The 27659-nt window shown below is 33.9% G+C and overlaps 1 protein-coding gene across 3 annotated transcripts in view; it reads right to left on the bottom strand.

The window, feature by feature from the left end:
* Bgb (core-binding factor subunit big brother) overlaps positions 1–27127 on the bottom strand; it is an 87268-nt gene extending 60141 nt beyond the window's left edge. Inside the window, exons 1-3 of one of the 3 annotated variants that reach the window (XM_085826790.1) lie at positions 26462–27127; positions 10632–10718; positions 8874–8969 (exon numbers count right to left, since the gene is read on the bottom strand). In XM_085826790.1, coding sequence (XP_085682916.1) covers positions 8874–8969; positions 10632–10718; positions 26462–26596 — 318 coding nt within the window. In that variant the 5' untranslated portion in view covers positions 26597–27127. The remainder of the gene's footprint in view (positions 1–8873; positions 8970–10631; positions 10719–26461) is intronic. The other 2 variants (XM_035355028.2, XM_035355029.2) reach the window with 2 other exon arrangements.
* Positions 27128–27659: the final 532 nt, after the last annotated feature.

Below are 27659 nucleotides of genomic sequence, written 5' to 3'. Positions count from 1 at the left end.
AAAGGTCTAAAAACCTTAATCGGAAGATAAGAACAACATAATTTAATCATTTTTAAAGCAAAAAATGCACAATTGACAAACATACAACAATAAAAAAACTGAGATCACTGAGCCGGGTAACAGAGTGGATATATATATAAATATATTTGTATACGTTTGGTGCGGCCGATTGCAACCAAAATAGGAGGTGCACATCTACATGTTATAACAGTCCTATATACAAAATTTCAACGTTCTGAGGCTACTCTTTTTGGAGTTATGCGAGATACGTACGTACAGACGCCACGAAAAATTCCCTTTACAATTCATTTTAAATCAGTTTTATAATTTTTTTGGGGGGGAAAAAAGTCCTTTATTCTATCCTTACGTGCAAATGTCACGCCGAAACATCGTTAAATTGCATTCGATAGGCGTCAAAATGGATATTTTCGTTGAAAGATGATACCCGAAATTTTTCGCGATTACAATACTTCGTACAAGGAAGTAAAAATAGAAATTCTCTGCTGATGACTTTTTACAATCAGAAGTTTCACGTTCCAGGAAGGACATTCTTCCTGATAAAATAGTCATAAATTTGCCTTATAAGAACAACCGAGCTTCGTAAACAGTTGTCGACCAACTTCCTATGGACAGCTTCGAATAACAGAATACGATACCGTGTGTCTCGAAAACAGCGCTTTAGGTCAAGACTGACCTCGGAAGATGGGGGTGTTCGTTGTTTAGACCTCCTGCATCGCCACTGTCACTAAAAGTGTTGTTGTTTGACTCTGAAAGTACGGCGTCACAGTATTTGCGGATCGATTAGCGGATCAAAGTCAAAGCAAGTATAACACAGTGGGAGAAGAAGACGTTTGGAGGAGAAAAGGAAAACGTTTACGACTTCTGGAAAGTGGATGACTGGGGTTGGATTTCATGGTTTGTTTGGTCAGAAAGTTGTCTTTTGTTTGGTAAGTGGTTTGGGGAAGGGTTTGCTAGCGGCGTAACAGGTGATGGGGTAGTTTGGATAGTAAATTTACCTTGCTTAAACAGGTATTTTTGGCGGTATTCTGATCACAATCTCCTGCATCGGAAGACTGAGTTCATTTCAGACTATTTCCCAAAATCTCATGTGTACACCACATGACTTAATTATACGGAATATTAAATTATAAGCATTTTTTTTTCAAATTTCCTTTAAACTTATTTCCTCGAATTGCATTAGAGATACATATCTCATTCAATTAATTCAATTCTCACTTCGTGGCAAGAAAAAAATGCATAAAAACTCAAAATATCTTCATTAAAAATTCAAAGATATAGAAAAACATAAAACACCATATACAATTAAAAATTTTTTACGGTTAAAATTACAGTTTCTACGCAAAAGCAAGCCATTTGGCCAACAGGCTAAGAAGGCAGATTTTTCGGCACACAAAACTGAAAGTTTACTTTTAGTTTCACTCGGCAAAAAGACACTAAAGGCGTAAAAACTGACTTAATTAGCTGCGGACGGTGAGTTAATATATGGGATAATTTAATAAATTAAATGATAATTCCAGAATGGATTAAGCATGATTTAATTCGCAATAATAAAAGAAGACGTTACTTTGTTGTTGAGAAGTTTAGTTTCTCTAGATTGGCAACAAATCTACTATTCTGTTAAGTTTCAAATGTAAACATATATGGCTCCTATGGAAAAAAAAAAAAAAATAGGCCTAGCCGCACTTAAACAGTTTTGAAATTGTTGATAATTCTACAGCTATTGCATACAGGTTAACTATAGCCCTAAAAACCTTAACCGGAAGATAAGAAGAACATAATTCAATTATTTTTAAAGCAACAAATGCGAAATTTACCAACATATAAGAATACAAAAAAACATGAGCTCAAGCTGAGTAGAGGGAATTATTGGTGTGGCCGATTGCAACTGAAATGAGAGATGCACAACTATATGTTATAGCAGTCGCACATATAAAATGTCAACGTTATATGGATAATCGTTAAAGAATTTTTGATTGACAAACTCAAAGATTTCAAACCGAGCAGAAGCAACACTGTACGGGGGGGGGGAATTATTTCCAGTGCGCGCGAAACTGCCTATAGGAAATTTTTAAAATATGCTGTTTTTAAATATTTTGAGAGTTTCCTGTTGAATCCAATTTTATGGGGCTTAAATGCCGAGAATGTGATACTTAATAAAAAAAAAAAGCAAACGCGCAAAACATTAATAATGATAAGCAAAAGAAGTTTCCTAAGTTATCTTATTATCTCAGTTTCTGAGAAAAGACTGAAGGGGGGGGGAAGAAAATCTGAAAGGTTTCAGATTTTATATTACGCCCAGAAAAGCGTTTTTTAAACGTTTTGTGTGTTACCTTTATTTATTAAATATCATATTCTTCGCACTTAAACCACATAAAAGTCAATTCAACAGAAATATCACAAAATATTTAAATACAGCTAAACTGTGTATCTTTGTAATTTTTAATACACAGTATTAAATATTATTTTTTTCCCCGTACAGTGTTGGCATTGCTCGCTTTGAAATCTTTGAGTTTGTTAATAAAAAATTTGTTAAAGTTATAAGAAAAATGAAATAGAAAATAAAAAGAAACCCAAAATTCCAAATTCGTGCTTTTCCGGATAAGTAATTTTAAATGAAGTGCAGCAAAAAATATGTATAATAATAATAATATAATTTAATAGGCTGTATAAAGAAGTCTTATGGTGGGGTGTCTACATTTTTCTTTTTTATTATAACTATTTTAGGCCGCTCATGCGACTAGTACCTTTATGAAATAAAGCAACACACAAAATTCTTGGCATCTTCGATTTGCGGATAAAGCCATATGACATGGACGACAGAAGTTTCAGACATTGTTTTGAGTGACATCTTTCCGAACGCTTCTCATGACACGGAAAGACGCAACAAACTAACAAGGACGCCATCATGGCGTCCATTCACTGCAACCGCAAAAAGAAAAGGGAATTAAAAAAGTCTTCGAAACGGTAGGAGGTAACTGTCAGGATTCTTTTTTCAAAAATTCCATAGGCTCCGAGGGTAGAAGAAAATGTGGTTAGTTATTCTGGGTATTTCCATATTGGACTGTCCCAACTGGCGGTTACAGTCAAGAATTTCAGGCATTCATTTCAGGATGTATTCGGTGAGGTCACGATTTCCGTTGCGAAGAAAATAACTGGACGATCAACTCAATTTATTTAAATAGTACACATTAATGACAATACAAAGATAGAGTGGGAATCAATTAAAATTTAAGTTTTCTCACGATTTTTGAATTTAGATTTAAGGAGAACTATATAATCAGTCACTCAGATCACTCTAGAATCAATAAAATTGTTTAACATAAGTAAACACGGCGACTCATAACTCTTTCAGGCACTTGTATATTTGAAATTTATTGCCATACATCTTGTACTAAATGTTGGAAACAGGCTTGAATTTTCTTTTTCGCCCAAAAGATTGTTAGTCCAGAAGGGATATCAATTCCGTTTTGCCATTTTGCGACGAAAACTTTAAAAATCTGAATCACTTTTCAAATTGTTGCCACCAAATATTATCGCCCTCTGTTATAATTAAAGAAATTAAATCATGAAGAATCTGCATAGTACCTATGTTTGTCGCATTGTGATTAAACAACGGTCCCTAGAGCCATCCAATTTTGAATAACCTACGTCTCCACCCGAATATGGTCATGTGGAAGCCGTAATTTGAAAATTGTTTTATTATTTATTTCACATTTTGTAACGCATTTATGAGTTTTTGAATAACAGACTCAAAGATTTCAAAGCCAGCAATGGCAACACTGTTCGAAAAAAAAAAAAAAAAAAAAATTATATCCAGCGCAGGAGACTGTATATCGGAAATTCTAAAGATACGTTTTTTAAAAATTATTTCTGATATTGCTTTTGAATTGAATTTTATGGTTTAAGTGAGAAGAATATGATATTTAATAAATAAAGATTGTAGAGACATTAGGTATTTTTTTGGAAGCCGGAGAGATGAAAAATAAGCAACCGCCTTCGCCGGCAATCGAACCACGGACCTCTGGAATACCGGCCCAGCCTGCTGCCGTTACACCACGAAGGCACGCTAGGGAAGTGGGAGAAATACCTTATAAGATAACACACAAAACGTTGGAAAAAAGCCACTTTGGTCGTAATACAAAACATAAAAACTTTCAGTTTTTTTTCATTATTTTTATTTATTGTTATTTTTTAAAGCCCAAAAGGAACGTCAGTCCCTAATGGAATATTAATATAGAAACAGCATTTTGCCTCGAAACACTTAAATGCGTTATGTCACTTTTCAGATTGTTGTTAACAAATATTATCGCCCTGTATTACATATTAAAAATTTAAATATTAAAGAATCTGCATGTGTGCATGTATGTTCTTCGCACTGTGAAAAGACAACGATACCAATTTTGAATAACGTAATCCTCCACCCGAACATGGGCATCTGGAAACGCGAACTTTGAATTTCGAATTTGTTTTATTATCTATTTCATATTTTGTAATACTTTAACGGATTTGAACTTTTAATTAACAAATTCAACGATTTCGAAAGAAGTAGTGGCAACACTGTACGATAAAGAATACTTTTATCGCCAGCTCGCGGACTGTCATCGGAAATTTTAAAGAATCGAAAATTATTATTTTAAATATTTTTAGCCTAAAGGGACATTAACCCAAATGCTCTCGAAACGTATATTTGTGAAAATGGAGAAAAAAATGCGTTTGGACGTAATATAAAATGTGAAATCTTTCAAATTTTTGGTTAAAAGTATTTTGAATAAATGTCTTTAAAAAATCATGTTTTATAACAAATGATAAGTAAGTGCAAGTGGAAGTAAAGTCATTTTAGCTAGTATTTAGTAACTGACATTTAAAAATTAAACTGAGGAACACGAATGTCCGAAACCAAATGTTTGCCGACGCAATTGATCGATATATCATAAGCTTTGTAACCTTACTTCATATCGATTCGAAACAATAGTTTAAAAAAAGTAAAACAAACATTTTTAATGATTTAGAAGCATGCTTATTGCTTCGAAATCCCAGTGACTATTGATCAACTGGTTATATTTGAAGGATAAATTAAACACGTTTGGCTCTGCAGAATGGCAACAACCTGGAATCACGTGACGGACATGATAGACAGCGTGGGAAAAAAATTAGATCTATAGTTTTGGGAAACAACGGCCAGATTGCTTTCAGATCGCCCAGTTTGTAAATTAAAAACACAATGATCATATTTTAGAAGATCAAGATGCTATGCTTTGCCGAATAGCAGCATTTCGAAAATTCGCTACGCGCTAGGACGCATGGAAGATAAATTTCGAATATTATGCTCTATTTTATAGAATAACACAATGTTTGCGAAGAGTTGCTTTTAAATTATTGGTTCAGAAACATTTTATGCCCCATGCGCCTCTTCACTGTTACTAGAGGAAAATACCTTCCCCTCTCTTTTCCAAAATACGAAAAGTACTTATACATTTATTGGACCATATAGAAAGTCTCCGCGGTTTTTTGGTACATTTTTTAACAAAAAATTCCTTTATAGAAAGTCAGTTTTAATCAAAGACATATTGACCATTCTCATCTATGACCTTTTGCAATTTTTTGTGTAGCTTGATAATTTCATCGGTGTAGAATTTCTTTGGTTTATCGTCGAAACTTTGCCAAGTGATTTTCATCGGTTCTTTCGTCCGCCAATTTTTTACCATCAAGAGAGTTTTGCAGAGACCGAAACAAATGATAGTCAAGTAAAGACATTAGGTAATTTGGAAGCAGAAAAGATGATAAATGAGCAACGTCCTCGATGAGAATCGAACCACGGACCTCTGGAATATGCGCCCAGCGTGCAGAGTGTGGCGAATCATCATCCACACCCTTTTAGTTCGGGCGCCACTTATAGAGACATTAGGTTATTTCGAAGCAGGAGAGATGAAAAATGAGCAACGCCCTCTCCCGGAGTCAAACCACGAACCTCTGGAATACGCGCCCAGCATGCAGACCACCACAACACGAAGGCATGCCAAGAAGGCGGGAAATACCTTATAGTCAGACGGTGCAAGGTCCGGGCTATAAGGTGGATGCATCAAAACTTCCGAACCAAGTTCCGTCAATTTGCTCCATTCATCAAAGATGTGTGTGGCCCCGCATTGTCATGATGGAACACAACTGTTTTTCTGTTGAGCAGTTCTGGTCCCTCCTTCTGGATTGTTTCGGTCAGACGGTCAAGTTGTGCACAGTACAGAGCCGAATTAATGGTTTCGCCCTGCAGCACGCTCACGTTGGGTGTGTGCGTGATTATGGCAAAGCCTCGAGGGCTACCTGCTTAAGGGGAGGGATGCCTCCGTGGAGGACTTTCTAAAGGAAACTGACTCGTATACACGTTACACATGGGGAAAAACCACGAAAACACCCATGCAGCCAGCCCGTTCGCGGGATTCGAACCTCTAACACGCTCACGTTGGACCATTCCCTTCCAATCCCATCGAACACTGAACAAAACCGATTCACTCACAGCATTCTCGGCTTACACTTCACGAAGCTTTCGGCATGCTTTTGCAGCCTTTTTACCTTTTTAATAGAAAAAAGACATCACATAGCGTATTTCTTCAAATATTTCATTCATTTTCAAATCAGTGTAATTTTTTACACCAGCAGCAAATTAGAACACTACCTTCACTAATAATCGAAGCTGAATGTCACCTTTAAAGCACATGTTTGCTTCAGACAATCCGGCAAGTGTTGCCGGATGTATAAAATCAAAGCGAAATGTGAAAGCGGTAGTGAAAAGGTTCCTTCGAAAAATGTAGTCTTTTTTATTTTGTTATTGTTATTGAAGTTTTAATAAATACCTTTTATTAAGTTTTGGTATTTTGATAAATACCAAAACTTAACAAAAGTAGCTTCATAAGCTAAAACTAAATGTTTAATAGTTAAAGAAAAGGCCGACCATATCCCCCCCCCTCTGAAACTATAAAAGTTTCCTCCAGGGAGGATCCTCCCCCGGTTGAGAACTCTTCTAGATTCTTTCCCTTCTCATGTTTTTCATCTTTTGTTTTTCCCATAAATATTTTTCATTACGAAAAGACAGCAAAAAAAGATCACCTCCCCCCTAAAATCAGCCCTGCTCCTCAGTTTCGAACGCAACAAATGTGTCAAAAATATTAACATAGGGAAGAAGAGATGTTTCTTCCGTTATCAAATATTAAGAAATTTTACATTCATTTTATACTTGATACAAAATCGTAAGATGTAAACCAGATACTGACATTGACTGATAACCTCTCACCCCCGTTTATTTTGCTCCCCTTACCAATGAAAATCGTTTGGAAGGGAATCAAAACAGGATCAGCCTGGGAGAAAGTGAAAGCGTCGAAGGGACGGGACGGTTCGGAGGTTAACTGCGGTAGGTCTGCGACGGATGTGCCGCATCGCCTCAGGGTTTCTTCCGTGCTTTCCAGCCGCTCCATGCACCTCCACAAAACATCGTATTTGCTGACTTTCAACTTCTAATAAATTTTTGAAAATTACTGTTTATTTATTAATCTTTATATTTAAGGAAACAAATGTAGAACAATTCTTCTTCAGCAAAGTATGTCACGAGCTTTACAGAAGTAAGTAAACAACTCAGCTATGCAAAGGAGATATAATACAACAATATATATATTGCCTAGATTTGCAGAAAATAAGGAATCAGAGTTCAGATTTTTAACGGTCGCCTTAAAGGGTTTGTTAAGGCTTTTCACGCCCTCGCTGAGTTTGTTGTTCACTCACTACTACTAACGTTTTTTATTTTTTAATTAGTCCAAAGGGGCAATTTGCCCTGAAGGGCTATTAATATTGTTTTGGCATTTTGCTTTGAAACCTATAAACGGCGAACGCTTTTCAAATTGTTGCCATCAAAAATTATCTCCCTGTGTTATACTTAAAGAAAATAAATAATGAAGAACCTGCATGAATGTATTTTTCACGCCTTCGTGGTGTAACGGTAGGACACTCGGCGCGTATTCGAGAGTTCCAGGTTCGACTCCTAGCCAGGGCATTGGTAATTTTTCGTGACTTCAAAAAAATCCTAATAACTTTAGAATTTCCGATACACACTCTCGCGTGCTGAAGATAATTTTTTTTTTCCCCGTACAATGTTGCCATTGCTCGCTTTGAAATGGTTGAATTTTTTAATTAAAAATTCGTCAAAGTTTTACAAAATGGAATATCTAACAAATCAAATTCGAAATTTGGGTTTTCAGATGACCATGTTCCAGTGGAGGCTTACGGATATTTCACAGTAAAATTCTAGACTTTCTGTTCTTAAAATTGCTAATCTCTGACCAACAATAATATCTTCAGAGCACTTAAAGGAAAGAGATTCCTTTCGTTCTAGTTATTCAAAACTGTTGTCAATGAAATACATTTCGCGAGAGACGAGGAAGAAGAATTGCCTTGTTCGTTTATACATTAGCTATAGATAAGACACGTGATCTATGAGGTCAGCGGAATGTATCTCGTTATCTGACTGCAATTATATTTTATTCAATATAAAATTAAACGAAGCATTATTCAAGAATGTGAATTATTAATTATTTTCAAAGTAAAAAAATAATGCACATAGAGAAGAAAATCGGGTTTTAAATATACTCAAAAAATGCTAAAACAACAAGTATTGTTTCGATAATTTTAAAATAGCTTACGAAATAAGAAAGAAAATTATTTTTGAAAGCTTTATTCTATTGGGATTTCACCCGATTAAGGTTGTAATTCTTATTCTTACCTTTCGACTTTCTATCAGAGCAATTTAATCAGACTTTAGAATGGTGCACAATAAAGGAAAAATCGTCATAAAAAATTAAGTTAAAACTTACCTTTCCTTGTTCTTTGTTGAAATCACAACCTTCGCTGTAACCGTTGGCACAAGGACTGAAAACGAGTTGCAAATTGGTTCCCGTTGCAATGAAAGCCTGTTGGAAAAGATAAAAGAATAAAATTGAAAAATGTTGGATGAAATCTAAGACTATTTCTCTTTCTTATTAGAATTACCTTACAATAGTTTTTGATCTTAATGTGGATTTTCTCAATCTTAATGTCGATTTACTGCAAAATACGATGGCTATTTTTATACTAAATTTATATCATTAGATATTTCATAATCTAATGAATATGAACGTTACATGTATAGAATTCTAAGAATTTCAAAATTAAAAATGGCTTTAGTTTGAAAATTAAATGGCAGACGATAAAATAACAAAGATCAGAAGCTACAATAAGAAAAGGAAAAAGATTTATGCTTGTTGCATTAATTAATGTGATTAAAACTGCCACCTATTTTATTATCGTTTTATATCTTGAGTTAAGTTGCTGATGAATGGCAACATTGTTAACCTATCTTTAAAAGAAGTTTGTGTGGAAAATATTATAGTTCTGCTATTAAAAGTAAAAATCGGAGCTTTTAAAAGAAGCAGTTTGTTTTTCTTTTGTCTTATCCAACATTTGGGGACATATCGAACGTGCATTAAGCCTGTATAAGGTCAGTTACAAACGTGATTTAAGCCTGTATAAGGTCAAACAATTTATATTTGTTGAAAACATTTAGTAACTATTCGTTAATAAAAAATGCAAACGATGGATGTTTGAGTATGAAAAAGGGTACTTTTCCGTTTTGCCGGCGCAAGCGATAAAGTCGCCTGTAATGGTATAACCGATGCCAAACGAAATATCCTCGCTGGTAACCTTTAACTTTTACATTTTCAAAACAAGTCGCAGCCATTTCGTATCAGATTGATTGTTTCTTTCAATACTGGCATACAATTACATAGAATTTTTACCAGATAGTTCAATTTTATGTCCTAAGGCCATTCGCAGTAATTAAGTCAATTAGAATGCAATCACACTGCTCACCCGAAGGTGAAAATATAGAAAATGCAAAGTCAAAGGTTAAATTCATCCATTCTAATGAGAATGCACTAGCGAAATAAAGTACTGCGGTTTTACAAAATTTCTGAGTAAGCTATTCGTACGAATTGAAATAATTCTTGCATTTAAACATGTATTCCAAATTAAGATTTAACTTGAAATTAATGTAGATAATTACTGAGAGAATTAGATTTTTGTAGCGTAGTTTACGTGAGATGAGATCACTTGAGGTCACGTGATAGGAACCGGTGAATCAGGATGCTGTACGATGAAAGCATCGTAAATTCTTAAATTAATGTCTTTTTACAAATTTATTGTCTTTATTTATTGGCCTTTTTTACAAAATTTTAAACGACACTAAAATATTTGTACCTTCAAAATAAAAAATTCTTAGAGCTAATATTTGTCAACACTTTTTATGTGTATACTGTGTGTTTTCGCCAATAAAGTCTACTTGGCGAGATTTGCGCCGGTGAAACGGAAAAGTACCAGAAAAGAATGCTGGCATCATTTACTAAAATGTATAACAGTTTAGTAACTCTTTTTGAATAAATAATAATCAGAATAAGTAGGCTTTTGTACCGTGAACTGTATTTTTTTATACTCTCAATTATCCTGTATCTTCGCGTATACGGAATTGAGCTTTTTGGATAGTCGAGCTTTTATTGTATTAAATTAATTAAATTTTAATTAAAGTTATGGCAACTTACGACTTCTGTATGTCCTTCTCGGCAGGCATTTTGGAACCGCATTTGGCGTTCTTCTAATGGCCGATCTCTGAAGCCTGTATAACGGACCTGAAAATATAAAGAAGAAATGCTGCTTGAGATATGATATTTTTTCACTGAAGTTTGCATGCTTTAGAGAAATGTTAACGGTACTGAGAATGGCGACACTTAAAATACAAAATAATGAATAAAAAATACACTTAAAATGCAAAATAAATCCAAATACACTTAAAATACAAAGTAAATCCAACTTTAAAGCTGTATACACAGTTACCTCAAACTGGCTTTCTCTGAAGCAATTCTATGCGACCTAAGATCCTATTTACCTTAAATTAATCAGCATTATTATGACAAGAACCTGAAGAAAAAGTTTTATGATTTTTAATGATTTGGTGTCCAGTCTATACCATTTAAATCTGTGCGCGTCTGTCTATAATTTTCTGACACCATCTCCTCTGGAACGGCCGGGAGTTTAGTTTCGAAAGAGCTACCCCCGGATTCCAAAAATTCGTGGGAATCTATTTCGACCATTCTCATCTTCGTACGTCTTTAATCCGCCGCGATATTAATTAAAAACTCTGGAAACGCTAATTTTCCCACTCTTTATTCCGAGTGGCAACAATCTCGCGCGCTGCAAATAAAAATCTGCTTTATTTCGAAAAGTGTTGCCACTGCTCGCTTTCAAATCGTAGAGTTTGTTGATGAAAAACTTGTAAGTTTTATAAAATATGAAATAAAAATACCATTGGCAAACATTAAATATATTATTCCCGATTCCAAAACCTCGTAGAAAGCCATTTAGACCATTCTCATCATATCTCAATCATAAATGATGAAGAGAATGATCTCATCATTTCGATCATTCTCTTCATTCATATTTCGACCATTCAAACATGAAATAAAAATACCATTGGCAAACATTAAATATATTATTCCCGATTCCAAAACCTTGTAGAAAGCCATTTCGACCATTCTCATCATATCTCAATCATAAATGATGAAGAGAATGATCTCATCATTTCGATCATTCTCTTCATTCATATTTCGACCATTCAAACATGAAATAAAAATACCATTGGCAAACATTAAATATATTATTCCCGATTCCAAAACCTCGTAGAAAGCCATTTCGACCATTCTCATCATATCTCAATCATAAATGATGAAGAGAATGATCTCATCATTTCGATCATTCTCTTCATTCATATTTCGACCATTCAAACATGAAATAAAAATACCATTGGCAAACATTAAATATATTATTCCCGATTCCAAAACCTCGTAGAAAGCCATTTCGACCATTCTCATCATATCTCAATCATAAATGATGAAGAGAATGATCTCATCATTTCGATCATTCTCTTCATTCATATTTCGACCATTCAAACATGAAATAAAAATACCATTGGCAAACATTAAATATATTATTCCAGATTCCAAAACCTCGTGGAAAGCCATCTCAATGATGAATGATGAAGAGAATGATCTCATCATTTTGATCATTCTTTTCATTCATATTTTGACGATTCAAATATGAAATAAAATTACCATTGGCAAGCATTAAATATATTATTCCCGATTAAAAAACCTCGAGGAAAGCCATTTCGACCACCCTCATCTTCTACGACTTTATAATCAACCGAGTTATTAATTAAAAACTCTGGAAACGGTAATTTTCCCACTTTTTTTCCCGAGTGGCAATGTCGCGCGCTGCAGATAAAAAAACCTGCTTTATTTCGAAATGTGTTGCCACCGCTCGCTTTCAAATCGTAGAATTTGTTGATGAAAAACTTGTAAGTTTTATAAAATATGAATTAAAAATAGCATTGTCAAGCATTAAATATATTATTAATTAGCGGAAGTCTCCAATACCAATTATGTTAGATTTAAGGTAGTGTATCCAACAACTGAGGGAACGACACAGCTGTAATCCATCTCTAAAAATGATCTAAAAATTATGATTCATAGTCCTACACTTTTCAGGGTGATACGATATGGAACCCACATAAAAATTTCGATAAAAAATAAATCTCTGTCATTATATCAGCAACAATGGCACGCAGTTTGGAATGATTTTCGTCTTTCTAACGAAATGGCAGTAAGAGCTCAACTTCCATCCAATATTTCACCTACATTCAATTTTAGTCGATTAAATGTGGCAAAAAATTGATCATAATTGATCAAAAATCAATAACGTGAACAAACACACATTTTTTACACCTTCAGATTTCGTAAAACTTACAAATTTTTGATTAAAAAACTCTACGATTTGAGAGCAAGCAGTGGCAACACTTCTCGAAATAAAGCAGATTTTTATCTCCAGCGTGCGAGACTGTTGCCACTCGGAAAAACGAGGGCGAAAATTAGCTTTTTCGGAGTTTTTAATTAATGTCTCTGATTTTAACTACTTTTTCTCCGAAAAAAAGTGGACGTCGACCTTTTCCATGACTCGGAAAAGAATTGTAGAAAGTTTGGTGACGATAGCTATAGTTGTGACTGAATTATTAGAGAACAAACAAACAAACAAAAAAACTGAAATGTTTCAGATTTTAAATTACGTCCAAAGGGCCTTTTATTAAATATCATGTTCTTTGCACTTAAACCGTAAAATTTAGTTCAATAGCAGTTTAGTTCAATAGTTGCAAAATAATTTTAAAATGAGCATATATTTAGAATTTCCGATTCACAGTTCGACGCGCTGCATATAAAAAGTTTCCCTTTCCCCGTAGAGTGTTGCCATTGCTCGCTTTTAAATAGTTGAGTTTGTCACTCAAAAATTCGTTAAAATTTTACAAAATAGGAAATCCATAATAAAATAAATTCCAAATTTCAAATTTGGCATTTTAGGTGCCCATATTTGCAGTCGGATTATATCATTCAAAATTCGATGGTTCTATGTACCGTTTCTTTACCGTTTTGTGTGTTACCTTTATTTATTAAATATCATGTTCTTCGAATTTAAACCATAAAATTCAGTTTAACAGCAATATTCGAAAATAATTTTTAAATGAGCGTATCTTTAGAATTTCTGACACACAGTCTCGCGTGCTAGAGATAAAAATGTCCTCCCCCCCCCTTACAGCGTTGCCATTGCTCGCTTTAAAATTGTTGAGTTTGTTAATCAAAAATTCGTTAAAGTTTTACAAAATTTGAAATAGGTAATAAAACAAATTCAAAATTCGCGCTCCCAAATGCCCATACTCGGTCGGAGAACTACGTTATTCAGAATTTGATGGCTCTAGTACCGTTATTTTATCACAGTACGAGAAACATATATACATTTTATTTGATTATTTAATTTCTTTGAATATAATACACGACTCTGGTATTTGTGGGAATAATTTAAAAAGTGATACAACCTTTTAAAGTTTTCAACGCAAAACACCAAAACGAAATTAATAGCCATTCTGGGTTAAAGCCCTTTTGTCTAAAAAGGTCTAACTAATCTACAGTGGCCCCCGGACTAAAAGGTACTTGACAATAATTCGTCACCACCAAGATTTGACGTTCGGGACTCTTAATCCCGATCGTCAAATCTTGGTGGTAATCCCTTTTAAAAGGCAACTGAGGAGTGAGTTGCCCTTTAAAAGGGGGGCGAGTATAGAGTTGAGTTTTCTCCGTGCTTGCTGCATGCCTTCGTGGTGTAACGGTAGCACATTCGGCGCGTATTCGAAAGATCTAGGTTCGAGTCCGGGCGAAGGCATTGCACATTTTTCACCTCTCCTACTTCAATACATCCTAATGACTGTACAAAACAACTTTTCCGCATTATTATTTCCAAGGCAATCTACCTATTAAAATAATGATACAGAACTCGTAAAACCTCATCAAAACGGGGAGGAAAAAAAAAAATTAACAACCAAACACGGAACCGCAGTTTAAGTACCAGTTGTACTATATAATAATTTATAATATGTTACTCTATAACTCATGGAAGGCCTTTCATCTACAAAACGATTTGGAAATGCAGCCGGCGAAACCGCAAAACTCCAACCACAATTTCCTGCATGATTCAGAAATCGTGATTCTTCTTTAAAAACCTTATACAAGGACGCTCTGCGCACAAAAACTGATCTTATCTTGTAAACCGATGGCCACACGAAGGATCAAAGATCTGTTCGGAGAATATTCGCAGTGTTTTTAAAATGCAGAAGAAAAACACCAGTTATGTTATTCCTTTGGGGAATTTTGACCTGAGGGTGGGGGTATCCGCTAGGTATGGTATTTCCGCCTGGTATTAAAAAGTTTTTTCTAATTTTCGGCAAATTTATCCGGAATTTCTTCGGAAGTAGATGAGGATGATTAGAGTAGAAATTTTACCCCGTCGCGAATTTTTAGCCCGAAGGGCAATATACACAGAAGGGCTATTAATTCGTTTGGGTTTGCATTGGTTCACTATAAACGGCGTGTCACTTGTCAGAATGTTGCCACCAAATATTATCGCCTTGCATTGTATTTACAGAAATTAAATAAAGAAAAATCTATATGAATGTTTATATGTTTCCTGCTCTGTGAAGAAATAGCTAAAGACAGCAATTTTGATTAATGTAGTTTTCCATTCCAATATGGGCACCTGGAAACCCAAATTTGGAATTTGTTTTATTATCTATTTCCTAATTTGTAAAACTTTAAAGAATTTTTGATTAACAAACTTGACGTTCGAACACTTACATCCTCGAAAGACGTTCTATTATTCAATGTTCTATATTATTCAAATGCGTTCTATTACTTTTCAAATTGTGGCCACCAAATATTATCACCCTGTATTACATTGTAAAGACATTAGGTTTTTCTTGGGGGGGGGAAGCAGGAGGGATGAAAAATGATCAACGCCTTCGCCTGGAATAGAACCACGCGTTCAGTGTGCTGACCACCACACCACGAAGGCATGCTAGGAAGGCGAGAGAAATACCCTATATACTTCCCCTTTCAAAGGGAGACTGGGATCCAGCACACTTTCAGTTTGGGCACCACTGTAGAGTCATTAGGTTTTTTGTAAGCAGGACAGATGAAAAATGAGCAACGCCTTCGACCGAACCAGGGACCTCTGAAATACGCGCCCAGCGTGCAGACCAGCACACCACGGAGGCATGCTAGGAAGGCCGGAGAAATAAATACCTTATAACATTTAAAGAAATTAAATAATGAAGAATCTGCGTGTGAATACAGATTCTTCATTACTTAATTCTACAGATTCTTCATTACTTAATTCTACAGATTCTTCATTACTTAATTCTACAGATTCTTCCTTACTTAATTCTACAGATTCTTCATTACTTAATTCTACAGATACTTCATTATTTAATTCTACAGATTCTTTATTACTTAATTCTACAGATTCTTCATTACTTAATTCTACAGATTCTTCATTACTTAATTATGCAGATTCTTCATTACTTAATTCTACAAATTCTTCATTACTTAATTCTACAGATTCTTCATTATTTAAAGAAATAAAATAATGAAGAATCTGTAGAATAAATGTATTGTAGCCTGCGCACGGATTCTTAATAAATTGAAAGCACCAGTCCGATGAAAAGTGGATAAAATTTACTCTTATCACAACAAATAAAAACAAAATGCTAAAATCTCCTCAGAGATATTCGTACAATATCGCAATATCTCACAGTAGTTATATTTTAAACTACTAAAAACATTTTACAGAACATAATTCAAAACAGAGAAAGCTAATCCCATCTCACTGCGAATTCGCTATAGTCAATAACAGCTCTAAGTAAACAACTACTAAATTGAGATATTTTCCTCCAGCTTTTATAAGCTTTTTAATTATGCACGAGAACAATCTGGTATTTTCGCGATTTTTCTGGACAGCAAAAGAGGACAATTACGAGATATCTATTTATTTAAACGTTAAATGCGCGTGCTCCTATATTTTAATTTTTCCCGCGCAGCTTCCTCATCAAATAAGTCTCGTGCTGCATTGCACGGGAATATGAAACAATTTTAATTACAAATTTTACTAAAAATAACTAAATAAATACAAAAACTGTAACATTTATGATTCTGGAATTGTGATAAAACAACGGTACTATTGTTTTTGTTTTGGCATTTCACGCTGAAAACTTTAAAAGTCTGTATCATTTTTCGAATTGTTGCCACTAAATGTTATTGGCCTGTATTATATTTGATGAAATTAAATAACGAAGAATCTGCGTAAATGTATGTATGTTTGTCGCATTGTGATAAAACAACGGCACATAGAGCTATCGAATTTCGAATGACGTAATCCTACTGCGAATATGGGCACGTGGAAGACCAAATTTGAAATGTAGGATTTGTTTTATTATGGATTTCATATTTCGTAAAGCTAGCGAATTATTGATGAACAAACTCAAGGATTTCATAGCGAACAATGGCAACATTGTAGGGGAAAAAAACTTTGTCTCCGGCGCGCGAGACTGTGTATCGGAAATTCTAAAGATATGCTCAAATTACAATTACTTTGTGGTACTGCTGTTGCACTAAATTTTGTGGTGTCAGTGCGTAGAACACGATATTCAAGAAATAAGGGTAACACACAAAATGTTAAAAAAAGTCCCTTTGGACATAATTTAAAATTTGAAAGCTTTCAGATTTTTTTTAATTATTATTATTATTATTTTATTTGTTTAGTCATACGTATTTTTGTAGGAAGCTGTCTGCCGCGCTATAAGAGGGATACTTTACTCTTAAACGAATGTCGGGGAACTGCTCGGTGGGTGGGTGAGGCCAGAGGGGTCGCTGTCTCCCGTAGCCTTCGGCGGCGGAAGATCGTCGGCGCCGCTTCTCACCCCACCCAAGGACCGGCACGCGCCACGGGATCGGTCGGCAACGTGAACATCGAAGCCAGTACAGGAAAACATGCAATTAAAGGCGATGTCAATTAAAAACCACTTGCTCCTGGCTATAGAGGAGACTTCGCTCGTTGTCAAAAGAAGAGAAATGTATGCCATACGTAAAGGGTTGCTGTAATAACTTTTATTACTAATCTTTAACAAGCAGTGGCGTTGCTGCAAAGGGAGGATGGTTCGCTCTCGGGAACGCAATTTTTCGCCATTTTTCGCCTGAAACGTTATTTTACATGGATTACTCACCTGCATCATCGAGGCTGGTAAAGAATGAAGAGATTCTGAACGGTCATACAGAATTAAATAGAGGAAAATACAGAGGTGTGGCCGATTACCACCAAAAAAAGGAGGTGCACAACTACATGTTATAGCAGTCCCGTACACAAAATTTCAACGTTCCACGGCTACTCGCTTATGAGTTATGCGAGATACATATATAAGTAAGTGTACGTATGTACAATCGTCAAGGAAAAAAATCTCTTCTGGATCTAATTTACAATCCGCTTTGGAAAAAAGAGTCCTTTATTCCGTCCGTACGTACAGATGTCACGCAAAAACATCGTTCAAATGAAATCGAGAGCGGTCAAAATGGATATTTTCGTTGAAATATGGTGTCCGAAATTTTTTGGTGAGAGTAGTACTTTTTTTCTTCTCTTACAAGGAAGTAAGAAAGAGGATATTAAACACTTTAGTAATTATTTTTGGTCTATAATATATTTCTTTGTAAAACTTTCGTGATTACATTGATAGTCTAGAATTTTTGGTTTTTAATATTATAACTTTAACACAGCAATTGTGCGATTAACTAAATTATTAGGGGGAATTTATCTATTATGGAGAAAAAAACTGCTACCTTGATATCAAGTATCAAGGTAGCAATTTTTTCCCCTTCGCCATCTTCTATCCTGTCCTCCTGGACTTACTGTGCTGCGCTCATTCTACTTAAAGAGCCCTTCTATTATGGGACACGAAGCCGGATCACAGCATGAACTTTTCATGCTAATCTCGGCATGCAGCGGAAGTTGGAGTTAGTTGATAATATTCAATTAGATTAGATGACTAACTTGTTACAATCCTTTGCGAGCTTGAGATCTTGCCAACCACAGATGTGCATTTGAGTGTTTGCCATCAAAGTCTGAGCCCGAATTAACACTCGAAGGCCAAGTTTTCGGTTTTATCCTTTTTGTGCACTCTGTGAGTTTTTCACTAAACTGCTTGTGAACTTTTGGTCTCGTTGATTCGCTTTCCCAACAATGTTGTAAGTTCAGATTGGAATTCTAATATTCTTCTTTTCTGCCTCTTAGAGTGGAATGCGACCCTATGTTCTATGGTTATTATTGCTCATCTGGATGAGTACTATCACTCCTCTTAATACGTAAAAGTAATTTAGAATCACCCTGCATGTTTCTACAGTTAGGTGTCATCAATACATTGATGAGAAAATATGCTAGCAGCCAATTCGACGTGAAAAACCGAATTATTTCAAGTCTAATTTTGCCGTAGTCTGTTTTCTGTACCAAACAAGTAAACCACACATATGCTGCAACAATATCATTGTGATAACCCGAACCGTCAGTAAATATATCCAATTCCCCTACGCAAAAATTTGGTCTCTGATGATCCACTGCTTTTTTCACCACTTACTTCTCAATCCAGGAGGTGTAGTGTTAATATTAAAGACTGAAAAACATGTGTTATATGCAGTAAACCTTCGTAAGTAACGAAATCAGCAACAACGTAATTTAAATTTATCATAGTAAAAACAATAAAATATCCATGTATGTATTAGATTTAATGTATTACATTGGTTTTACTTTCATTGAAGTATTCTTTTTCAAACACTCAACTGGAATTCGGGAACGGATTAATTCATTTTGCATTAATTCCTATTGGGAAAATAGTTTTGGCTTACGGATATTTCGGGTGACGAACTATCTTCAACAACGAATTGAATTTGTTAATCAAAGTTTCCCCGTATATTTAATTTAATGATGGATAATAGCCATTTTTATGCTTATAATCTTTCTGTAGAAAACAATTTAAAATTACAGACATATTAGTAAAATTATATTGCAAATACATGGATGGTTTGACTGTATTTACTGAATAATTTAATTAGGCATTAATTTGCACTTTTGTTAATCATATTTTCATTATTAAAATGAAAAAAATTGCACCAATTTTTGTATTGTTCTTTTATGTTGCTTTGTTGTCTCTGTTGCTCTTATGTTGCTGTTATGCTGCTCTTACGTTGCTTTTTGCACCCTTGCTTAAATTTCTTTATCGCCAAGTGGTAACGCATTTCAGTTACCATTTGAACTCGCCTTATATTTTCATTTAGATGGCAGTTCAACGCAGAATGAGTTATTTTCAATGAATTTCAACATTCTTTTTAAATTGGATCTCTAACATTTCATTGTTTTAAATCATTAAAAAAATGTCCTTAGTGTTATTGTTTGTTATTCTAACAATGATTGTTAAGAGTAAGAGAATTGAGCTATTTTTCTAACACATATGTGTGCTAGTGAATGAAAGGAGGGATTCATTTAAATAGCTGACGAAATGTATCACATCAGACAGAACTTATGTTGCCCTATTTTGTAAATTACTACCTTTTTACAGTGCAATAAAAATTACACAATAAATATCATCGTCTCGCAAAAGTGACCTTTAAGGCAAGACGGCATTTTCAAAAGAAGTTCACATACTTCAAAATTTCTCTTTATCAACAGAATATTAAAAAAAAAAAAAAAAAAAAAAAAAATCAGAAAGCTTTCAGATTTTATATTAAGCCCAAAGGGGCGTTTTTTTTTAATCCTTCGTGTGTTACCTTTATTTATTCAATATCATGTTCCTCGCACTTAAACCATAAAATTCGATTCAACAGAAATATCAGAAATTAATATAAAAAGAGCATATTTTTAGAATTTCCGATACACACACGCTGGAGATAAAAATGTTATTTTTCCGTAGTGTTGCCATCGCTCGCTTTGAAATCGTCGAGTTTGTTAAATTATGCGCTTTTTTTGCTGCGCTTTATTTAGGTTTCTTTCCTCGAATTATTCTAATATAACTGGCCAAACCTACAAAGGAAGTTGAAAATGACATGAAAAATTGCAAATTTTGGAATTAAAACATCCTGGTCAACTTTTATCGTAAGGGAATCAAATTTAATTTCGTATAATTTTATTTCTTTATAATGAGTACAAAACTTTCCTAAATATCAGTGTAGGAACCAGGAGACCACATTCAAAGTTAGATTTCTCTATTTGTCTATAATTAATATTTTTCGTTTAATTTCCAAAACATGAATATTTTCGTCATTTAAAGCACTTAGACTACGACCAACAATTGTCAAAATAAAGGTCGGACTTTTAAGGCAAGTAAGGGTATATATATTAGCTAAATATTAAATTTTCAGATTGACGTTTATTTAAAATAGTTCCAATATGTTTAATTAACCAATACATTATTTACTTAAATTTCAACTAAAAGTAAAAAAACTATGAAAACTTTTTAAGGTTTCAGAGAAAATTTACCGCATTGGATAAAAGTTGACAATAAATAGTGCCTATTTATTCTCTTTCTCTAAATTATTAAATTACTAGCGAAAGTACCCGATGCCAGTTACGTTAGATTGAGAGTAATGTATCTAACAACAGAGAGAACGATACCTCTGTAATCCTTCTCTAATAACGATGCAAAAAGCACGATTCATACTCATAAACATTTCAGTCTGATGCGATATGGAACCCACAGAAAAATAAACTAATCCTCCCTCGTTATATCAGCAACAATGACACGCAGTTTTTAATGATTTTCTTCTTTCTAATCAAATGGTAGTAAAAGCTCGAGTTCCATCCAATATTTCACCTATATTTAATTTTAGTCGATTAAATATAGCAAAAAATAGATCATGATTGATCAGTAACAATCACGCAAACAGACATTCTTCTTTACATATATAGATTTTGTAAAACTTATAAATTTTTGATTAATAAACTCTACGATTGGAAAGACAGCACTAGCAACACTTTTCGAAATAAAGCATTTTACATCAAACGCATGATACTGTTGCCACTCCGAAAAATGATTGCGAAAATTAGTGTTTTCAGAGTTTTTAATTAATATCTCGGCTAATTAAAGTGGTACGAAGATGCCAACAGTCGAAATAGCTTCCCACGAATTTTTGGAATCGAAAATTATGCATTTAACGTTTGGCTACGCTATTTTTATTTCATCGTAAAACTTAGAATTTTTTTATTAACAAACTCTACGATTTGAAAGCGAGTAGTGGCAACACTTCTTGAAATAAAGCAGCTTTTTATCTCCAGAGTGCGAGACTGTTGCCACTCGGAAAAATAAGGGCGAAAATTAGCGTTTCCGGAGTTTTTAATTAATATCTCTAATTTTAGATAATTATTTTGGGAAAAAAGTGGTTGTGGACTGATCCCAGAACCCAGAAAAGAATTGTAGAAAGTTTAGTGACGATAGCTATAGTGGTGAGTGAGTTATTAGAGGATAAACACAGAAACATTCTTCTTTATACACATAGATTGTTTGAGACATGAATAAAAATACATGTGTATGTGTATAGATATTTATAAACATCTTTATCTTGACTCTGAGTGGTGCTGTGATTCTAAGTTTGTTGGCCTGGAGAAAAATTACTAGAAAATGTTTTCCTCTCGGATTGTAGATGATCGTCGGTCTTATTATATCAACTATGAACAAAAAATGCCGTTTACATAGAAATGTATTCCGAAACAAAGTAATCATTCTTAGTGCTAAAAAAATCGTAACTGAGCTGATTTAATTTCTGGCAAATAGGTTGTTCTCATATTTTTAGCCGATTTTGCTTTTCTATAAAAAAAAAAAAAAAAAATCGTCTTCTTGGCAATTTTTTTTAACTGCTGCTATATTTCGGAAAGTATAAATTATCGTCTGCTACTTGACAATTCTATTTTCATGCAAAATCTATGCTCGTGCTCTTTCGGAAGAAAATGATTAGTTATCTAATTATTAAAAAAGCTGCGAAAGCCATGGGTTTTCGATATCTAAAGCTACCATAAGTAATATTGTCAACAAGAAAAGAAACGTCAAAGTTTGTCTTCAAGTGGAAAAATTGTTCCAAATGCATATCCAATGAACAAACGGAATTTTTCCAATGTTGCAAAGGTAGGATCTTTAATATTAGAAGAGAATCCGGCACGTCGGAGGACAGTTGCAAAATCATTAAAATGCTCAATGTTAACTGTAAACAAAGTGATGAATGCTGATTTAAGTCTTAAAAAGGCGAAAAAGCATAATATGTATCGTTTTTGTTCAAGATATATCCCCGAAAGAACTCGCTGTGGAAATCTTTATGAGAAACATTTATGCAGACAAATATGAGAAGATGATGTCACAATAGGTAAAACCTGGATGTATTCAAATGACTGCCATTAAAAGATATCCATTTATTATCATCAAAGAGGAGAAAAAATTCTTAAAACGTAGTTCAAAGAATCTACAGAAGGTTTTTCAAAGGGATATATGACTCCACATATTATCAGGAACATATTTTACACCTAGTTTTTCTAATATCAAATACCTTCACTTTACCCACAATGCCATCAATTAGTAGAACTGCATCAAGACAAAGCACGCAACAACACGTCAAATTCCACTGTTAACTTCCTTGAGAAAAAAGAAAAAAAAAAAAAAAAGGGGGGGAGCAAGAAACGTGTGTGGAGACCATATCCTTCATTCACATTTCTTCACAGACTAAATTTTCTGATGTATCATTCACGGAATTTTGTGCTTCTGGACTTTTAAAAAGCGGATTGTCCAAATGTCCGCCTACAACATTCCTTGGACTTTTTGAAAGCTGCTCAAGAGGAATGGGATAAAATACTTCTTCCGATATTACAAAAGGAGAAGAATTACGGGAAGAATAAGGGTTGTCAAACAGAACATTTAAACACAAAAAAATTACCTAAAATATTTCTGTAAAAGCAATAAAAATTGTCTAAAAAATGTGCTTAAAATCCTCTGTACAATAAAAAGTTGAGAATGTCTGTATCTTCAAATCTTTGAATAAGATTTATATGAAACTTTAAATTAATCAGCTCCTTTCGAGATTTCCTAATGTATTATTTATATTCTTTTTTCTTTACTTATATTCTTTTCTTTGAATATCACGTTCTTGGCGCTTAAAGGAGCTCAGACACCTTAGACCCCTTAACACCCTTCGAATATAAGACTGTTGCAAGAATTGGAATATTTTATTTATTTTAAAATTAATTACTTCCAACTTTTTACAGCTGACTACATAATATAGTTGCTTTCTCAAATAGTGATCAGAAAGTTTGTGTTGCCACAAATATTTTTGTAATTTAATCCGCTTTGTGACACCATTTTTCGTCACGTTTCCACCTTGCGCGCACGATATTTTAAAAATGGCTAATGGTACATACTTGAAATTTAATGGAATTCTTTATATGAGCCCTATCTTTTAACTAAATCTAAAATCTGATGAATATTTTAATTCTAAAAAATTTTATGGACGAAAAGATTACAGATTTTTTTTTAATAAAATACATTTTATAAACTCGACTCCAAACAAAATAAAAATTTAACATGAAATTCTTAGAATTTTTTGGTTCATAGTAGTTTCCAAATGTTATAAAAGCTGTATATTAAATATGGAATTAAATTATGCAACAGAATGTTTTAAACTGTGCGCGCAAGGTGAGGTAGAAACATAACAAAAACTTTTGTCAAAAAGCGGATTAAATTATAAAAATATTTGTGGCAACACAAACTTTCTGATCACTATTTCAGAAAACAATTATATTATGTAGTTATCTGTAAAAAGTTGGAAGTAATTGCTTTTAAAATAAATAAGTTATCACAATTCTTGCAACAGTCACATATTTGAAAATCTTATGGGTTTTAAGGTGTACAAGTCCCCTTAAATCGAATTTTGTAAGGCGCTTACGCCATACAAAATTCGATTCAACAGCGAAATCACAAAATGTAAAAATAGCATATCTTTAGAAATTTCCAATCGACAGGATCCCTGGAGATAAAAATGTTTTATTCCGTACAGTGTTGTCACTGCTCGCTTAAAAATCGTTCAGTTTGTTAATCGAAAATTCGTTAAAATTTTGCAAAATATGAAATAGATAACAAAACAAATTCCAAATTTGAGCTTCCAGATGCCCGTGTTCGGGTGGAGAACTACGCTATTCAAAATCTGATGACTCTAGGTACCGTTGTTTTTTCGCAATGCAAGAAAGGTACATACATACCTGTAGATTCTTTATTATTTAATTTTTTTAATATAATCCAGGGTGATAATATTTGTTGACAACAATTAGAAAAATCATACAAAGAATTGAAGCAAAATGTCCCATCAAGATTAATACGCCATTAGGGATTAACGTCCTTTTTGGACTAAAAAAACTGTTGACACTGTAAATGCACTGCCAAGCAAAGCAATTGTTGTTGTTGCGAAAATTCGTAACTGAGAATATATATCTTTTTGACAAGTATTAGTAAGATTTTATCAAATTTGTATCTTCAAATCTTCAGTAAGATTTATGAAACTTATATGACTCTGTAAATTAATTAATTTTATTTCTAGATCTTCCGAGAAATACTCGTGCTTGTTTTTGATAAAGAAAATAATGTTAAATTGGACTTTAAACCAGGAAAATGTTACATTTTTTTCCCCTTCAAATTCCTGTTATAATAATGCTAATTAATTTAAGGGAAATATATTCGCGGGCTGCATAAAACTGCCTAAGTAATTCTTAAAGTGTATTTTTAAACACAATACATATTATTATAAGAAGCTAAATTCTTTGTACAATATACATATCATACATTATGTCAAGGACAGTGATTCCTAAAATACACGTTTGCAGTGATATACACGATGCACATTACACATAACACTCATTATTGTAAGAAACTAAATACTTTTCTTAATACCCATTACTCATTATGTTAAGGACAGTATTTCGTAAATGCACAGTGCTAGACTTGATACACATTCAACACTATACACTATATCTAAGGAAATTAACACTTTTTACATTAACTATTACCCATGATATTATGGACACTGTATCTGAATATACATTTTTTGCAGTACGATACATCATGGACATTATTCTAAGGAACTAGATAATTTTTACATTGCCTTTTATACGTTATGTTAGAGACAGCATTTCGTAAAGTACATTAGGGACAGTATTCCTTAAATACACTTTTGCAGTGCTAGACATGATACACATTATTCTAAGGAAATAAATACTTTTTATGTCACCTGTTTCACATAATATTAAAGACACTGCTTCTGAATATACACTTTTGCAGTACACATGCACATCATGCACATTATTCTAAGGAACTAGATGATTTTTACATTGCCTGTTACACATTACGTTACGGACAGCATTTCGTAAAGTACATTTTTGGGGTACTAGGCGTGATGCACATTGTTGTAAGGAACTAAATACTTTTTACTACCTATCTCACAATGTGTGTGTATAATGTGCATTGTAGTTAATTAGTATAATTAATGTTATTTCGTAAAATCTGTATTATGTGTTTAATTTGCTTTGATTGTAATTAATGTATTATGTGTATCAAGTGTTCCGTTTTTAATTAATTAAGCATTAATGTCAACTACCTTGTATGCTGTTAACAACCGTATCCCGTACACAATGTAAATTTAGTAAACACCCAATGTATTGCTCTAGACACTTGCGGGATCCGGACAAGAACCGATCGGTCTATATAAACATCTCGGGTGTCCACAACCCCCCCCCCCCCGCGCTCACCTGTTCACCTGTATTTGTGCACACATCATCAGGTGGGTTTGGTTAGGAAGGCGCCGGATAGATATACACACAGAAAGTATGTATGACTCACGATTACGAGATAAGAATCACTATAAAAATATAAACTTACCTCACTTTCCCTGCATAGCCTTCTAAAGAGTTCGTCGGACTGGAATTTACTTTCTTGGTCCGGCACCACCCTAGGCATCTTAAAAACAAACCTGGGTAGTTGTTCGAAGATGTTTGTCGTCTCAAACGGCAGCATGATTACTACTGTATGAATGGCAACAACTTGAAAAAAAAGTGGAAGAAGCACTCGAAGTCCTCTTATCTACGTGAGCTTTCCGCCGCGAAACTTTTTCCTCAACTGACCAGAGTTTTCTCAATTAAACAGCGAGAAGTTGCATTCTGCCGGGCAGAGTACTTCCGGCACTCTCATTGGACACAGGCAATTCACTGACTCACCACTCACGGCCGCCGGAAACCGAGGATTTCCTAATACGTCACTTCGGCGAATCTGCTTCGGAAAATGTGGGAGGTGACGTTTTTCCGAAGGTGACGTCACAGATGATGCGATTTCCTAGAAGGCGTTACCACCGGCGGTGGCAAATAACAGAACCGGTCTATTTTATTTTTGTTTTGTTTCGTCATAGCTAATCTTTTTTTTTTTTTTTCTTTTTTATTAACCTTTTTATTTTATTTTTCAGTCAGATTTTCAACTCTCAGCTGAGCTACGACTGAGCGTTTGCAGCGAAATCTCTACAGAAAAGGGTCACGTCGCGGTTATTTTTTCTTATTACTTTTCTGCTTTTCACGTGGTGTGTGACGTCGCGATGTTTATCCTCGATGTTACCAGGTAGAAAAGTAACGGCGCGCTTGTCAATGACTCGGCTACTTTTGTCAATTTTTTTCTCCTCGTAGCGTTTAACTGCGAAGCGCACCTACGCAGTTCAGCGAAAATTCGTACTTCCATTAAAGCAACCGGATATAATTAAATATTTTACACAAACGTGAGTTTCGCGGTTCGAAGCTAATTATGGTGTTAAAAATACTGCTTTTTCATTCAAAAAATTCTTTACTAATATTATTTAATTTACTAAGATAATAAATTAATTTGTTCAATCAATCGAATTAAATTATTAACATTAACTAATTACTAGTGTTAACATTAATGACTATTAATGTTAATTAGTTAAGAACATTAATTAATCGAAATAAATTTTTAAAAAAATGTACGCCGTTTTGTTAACGTTATGTGTGTTACCTTTATTTATTAAATATTATATTCGCGCTTAAACCATAAATTACAATTCAACAGTAATATCACA

This window comes from Stegodyphus dumicola, chromosome 11 (genome assembly GCF_044657685.1).
Source record: "Stegodyphus dumicola isolate Sdum_Otavi_A_Nest chromosome 11, ASM4465768v1".
Classification (NCBI taxonomy): Eukaryota; Metazoa; Arthropoda; class Arachnida; order Araneae; family Eresidae; genus Stegodyphus; species Stegodyphus dumicola.
Note: the sequence above shows the minus strand (reverse complement) of the source record. Positions and strands in the feature narration are given on the sequence as shown.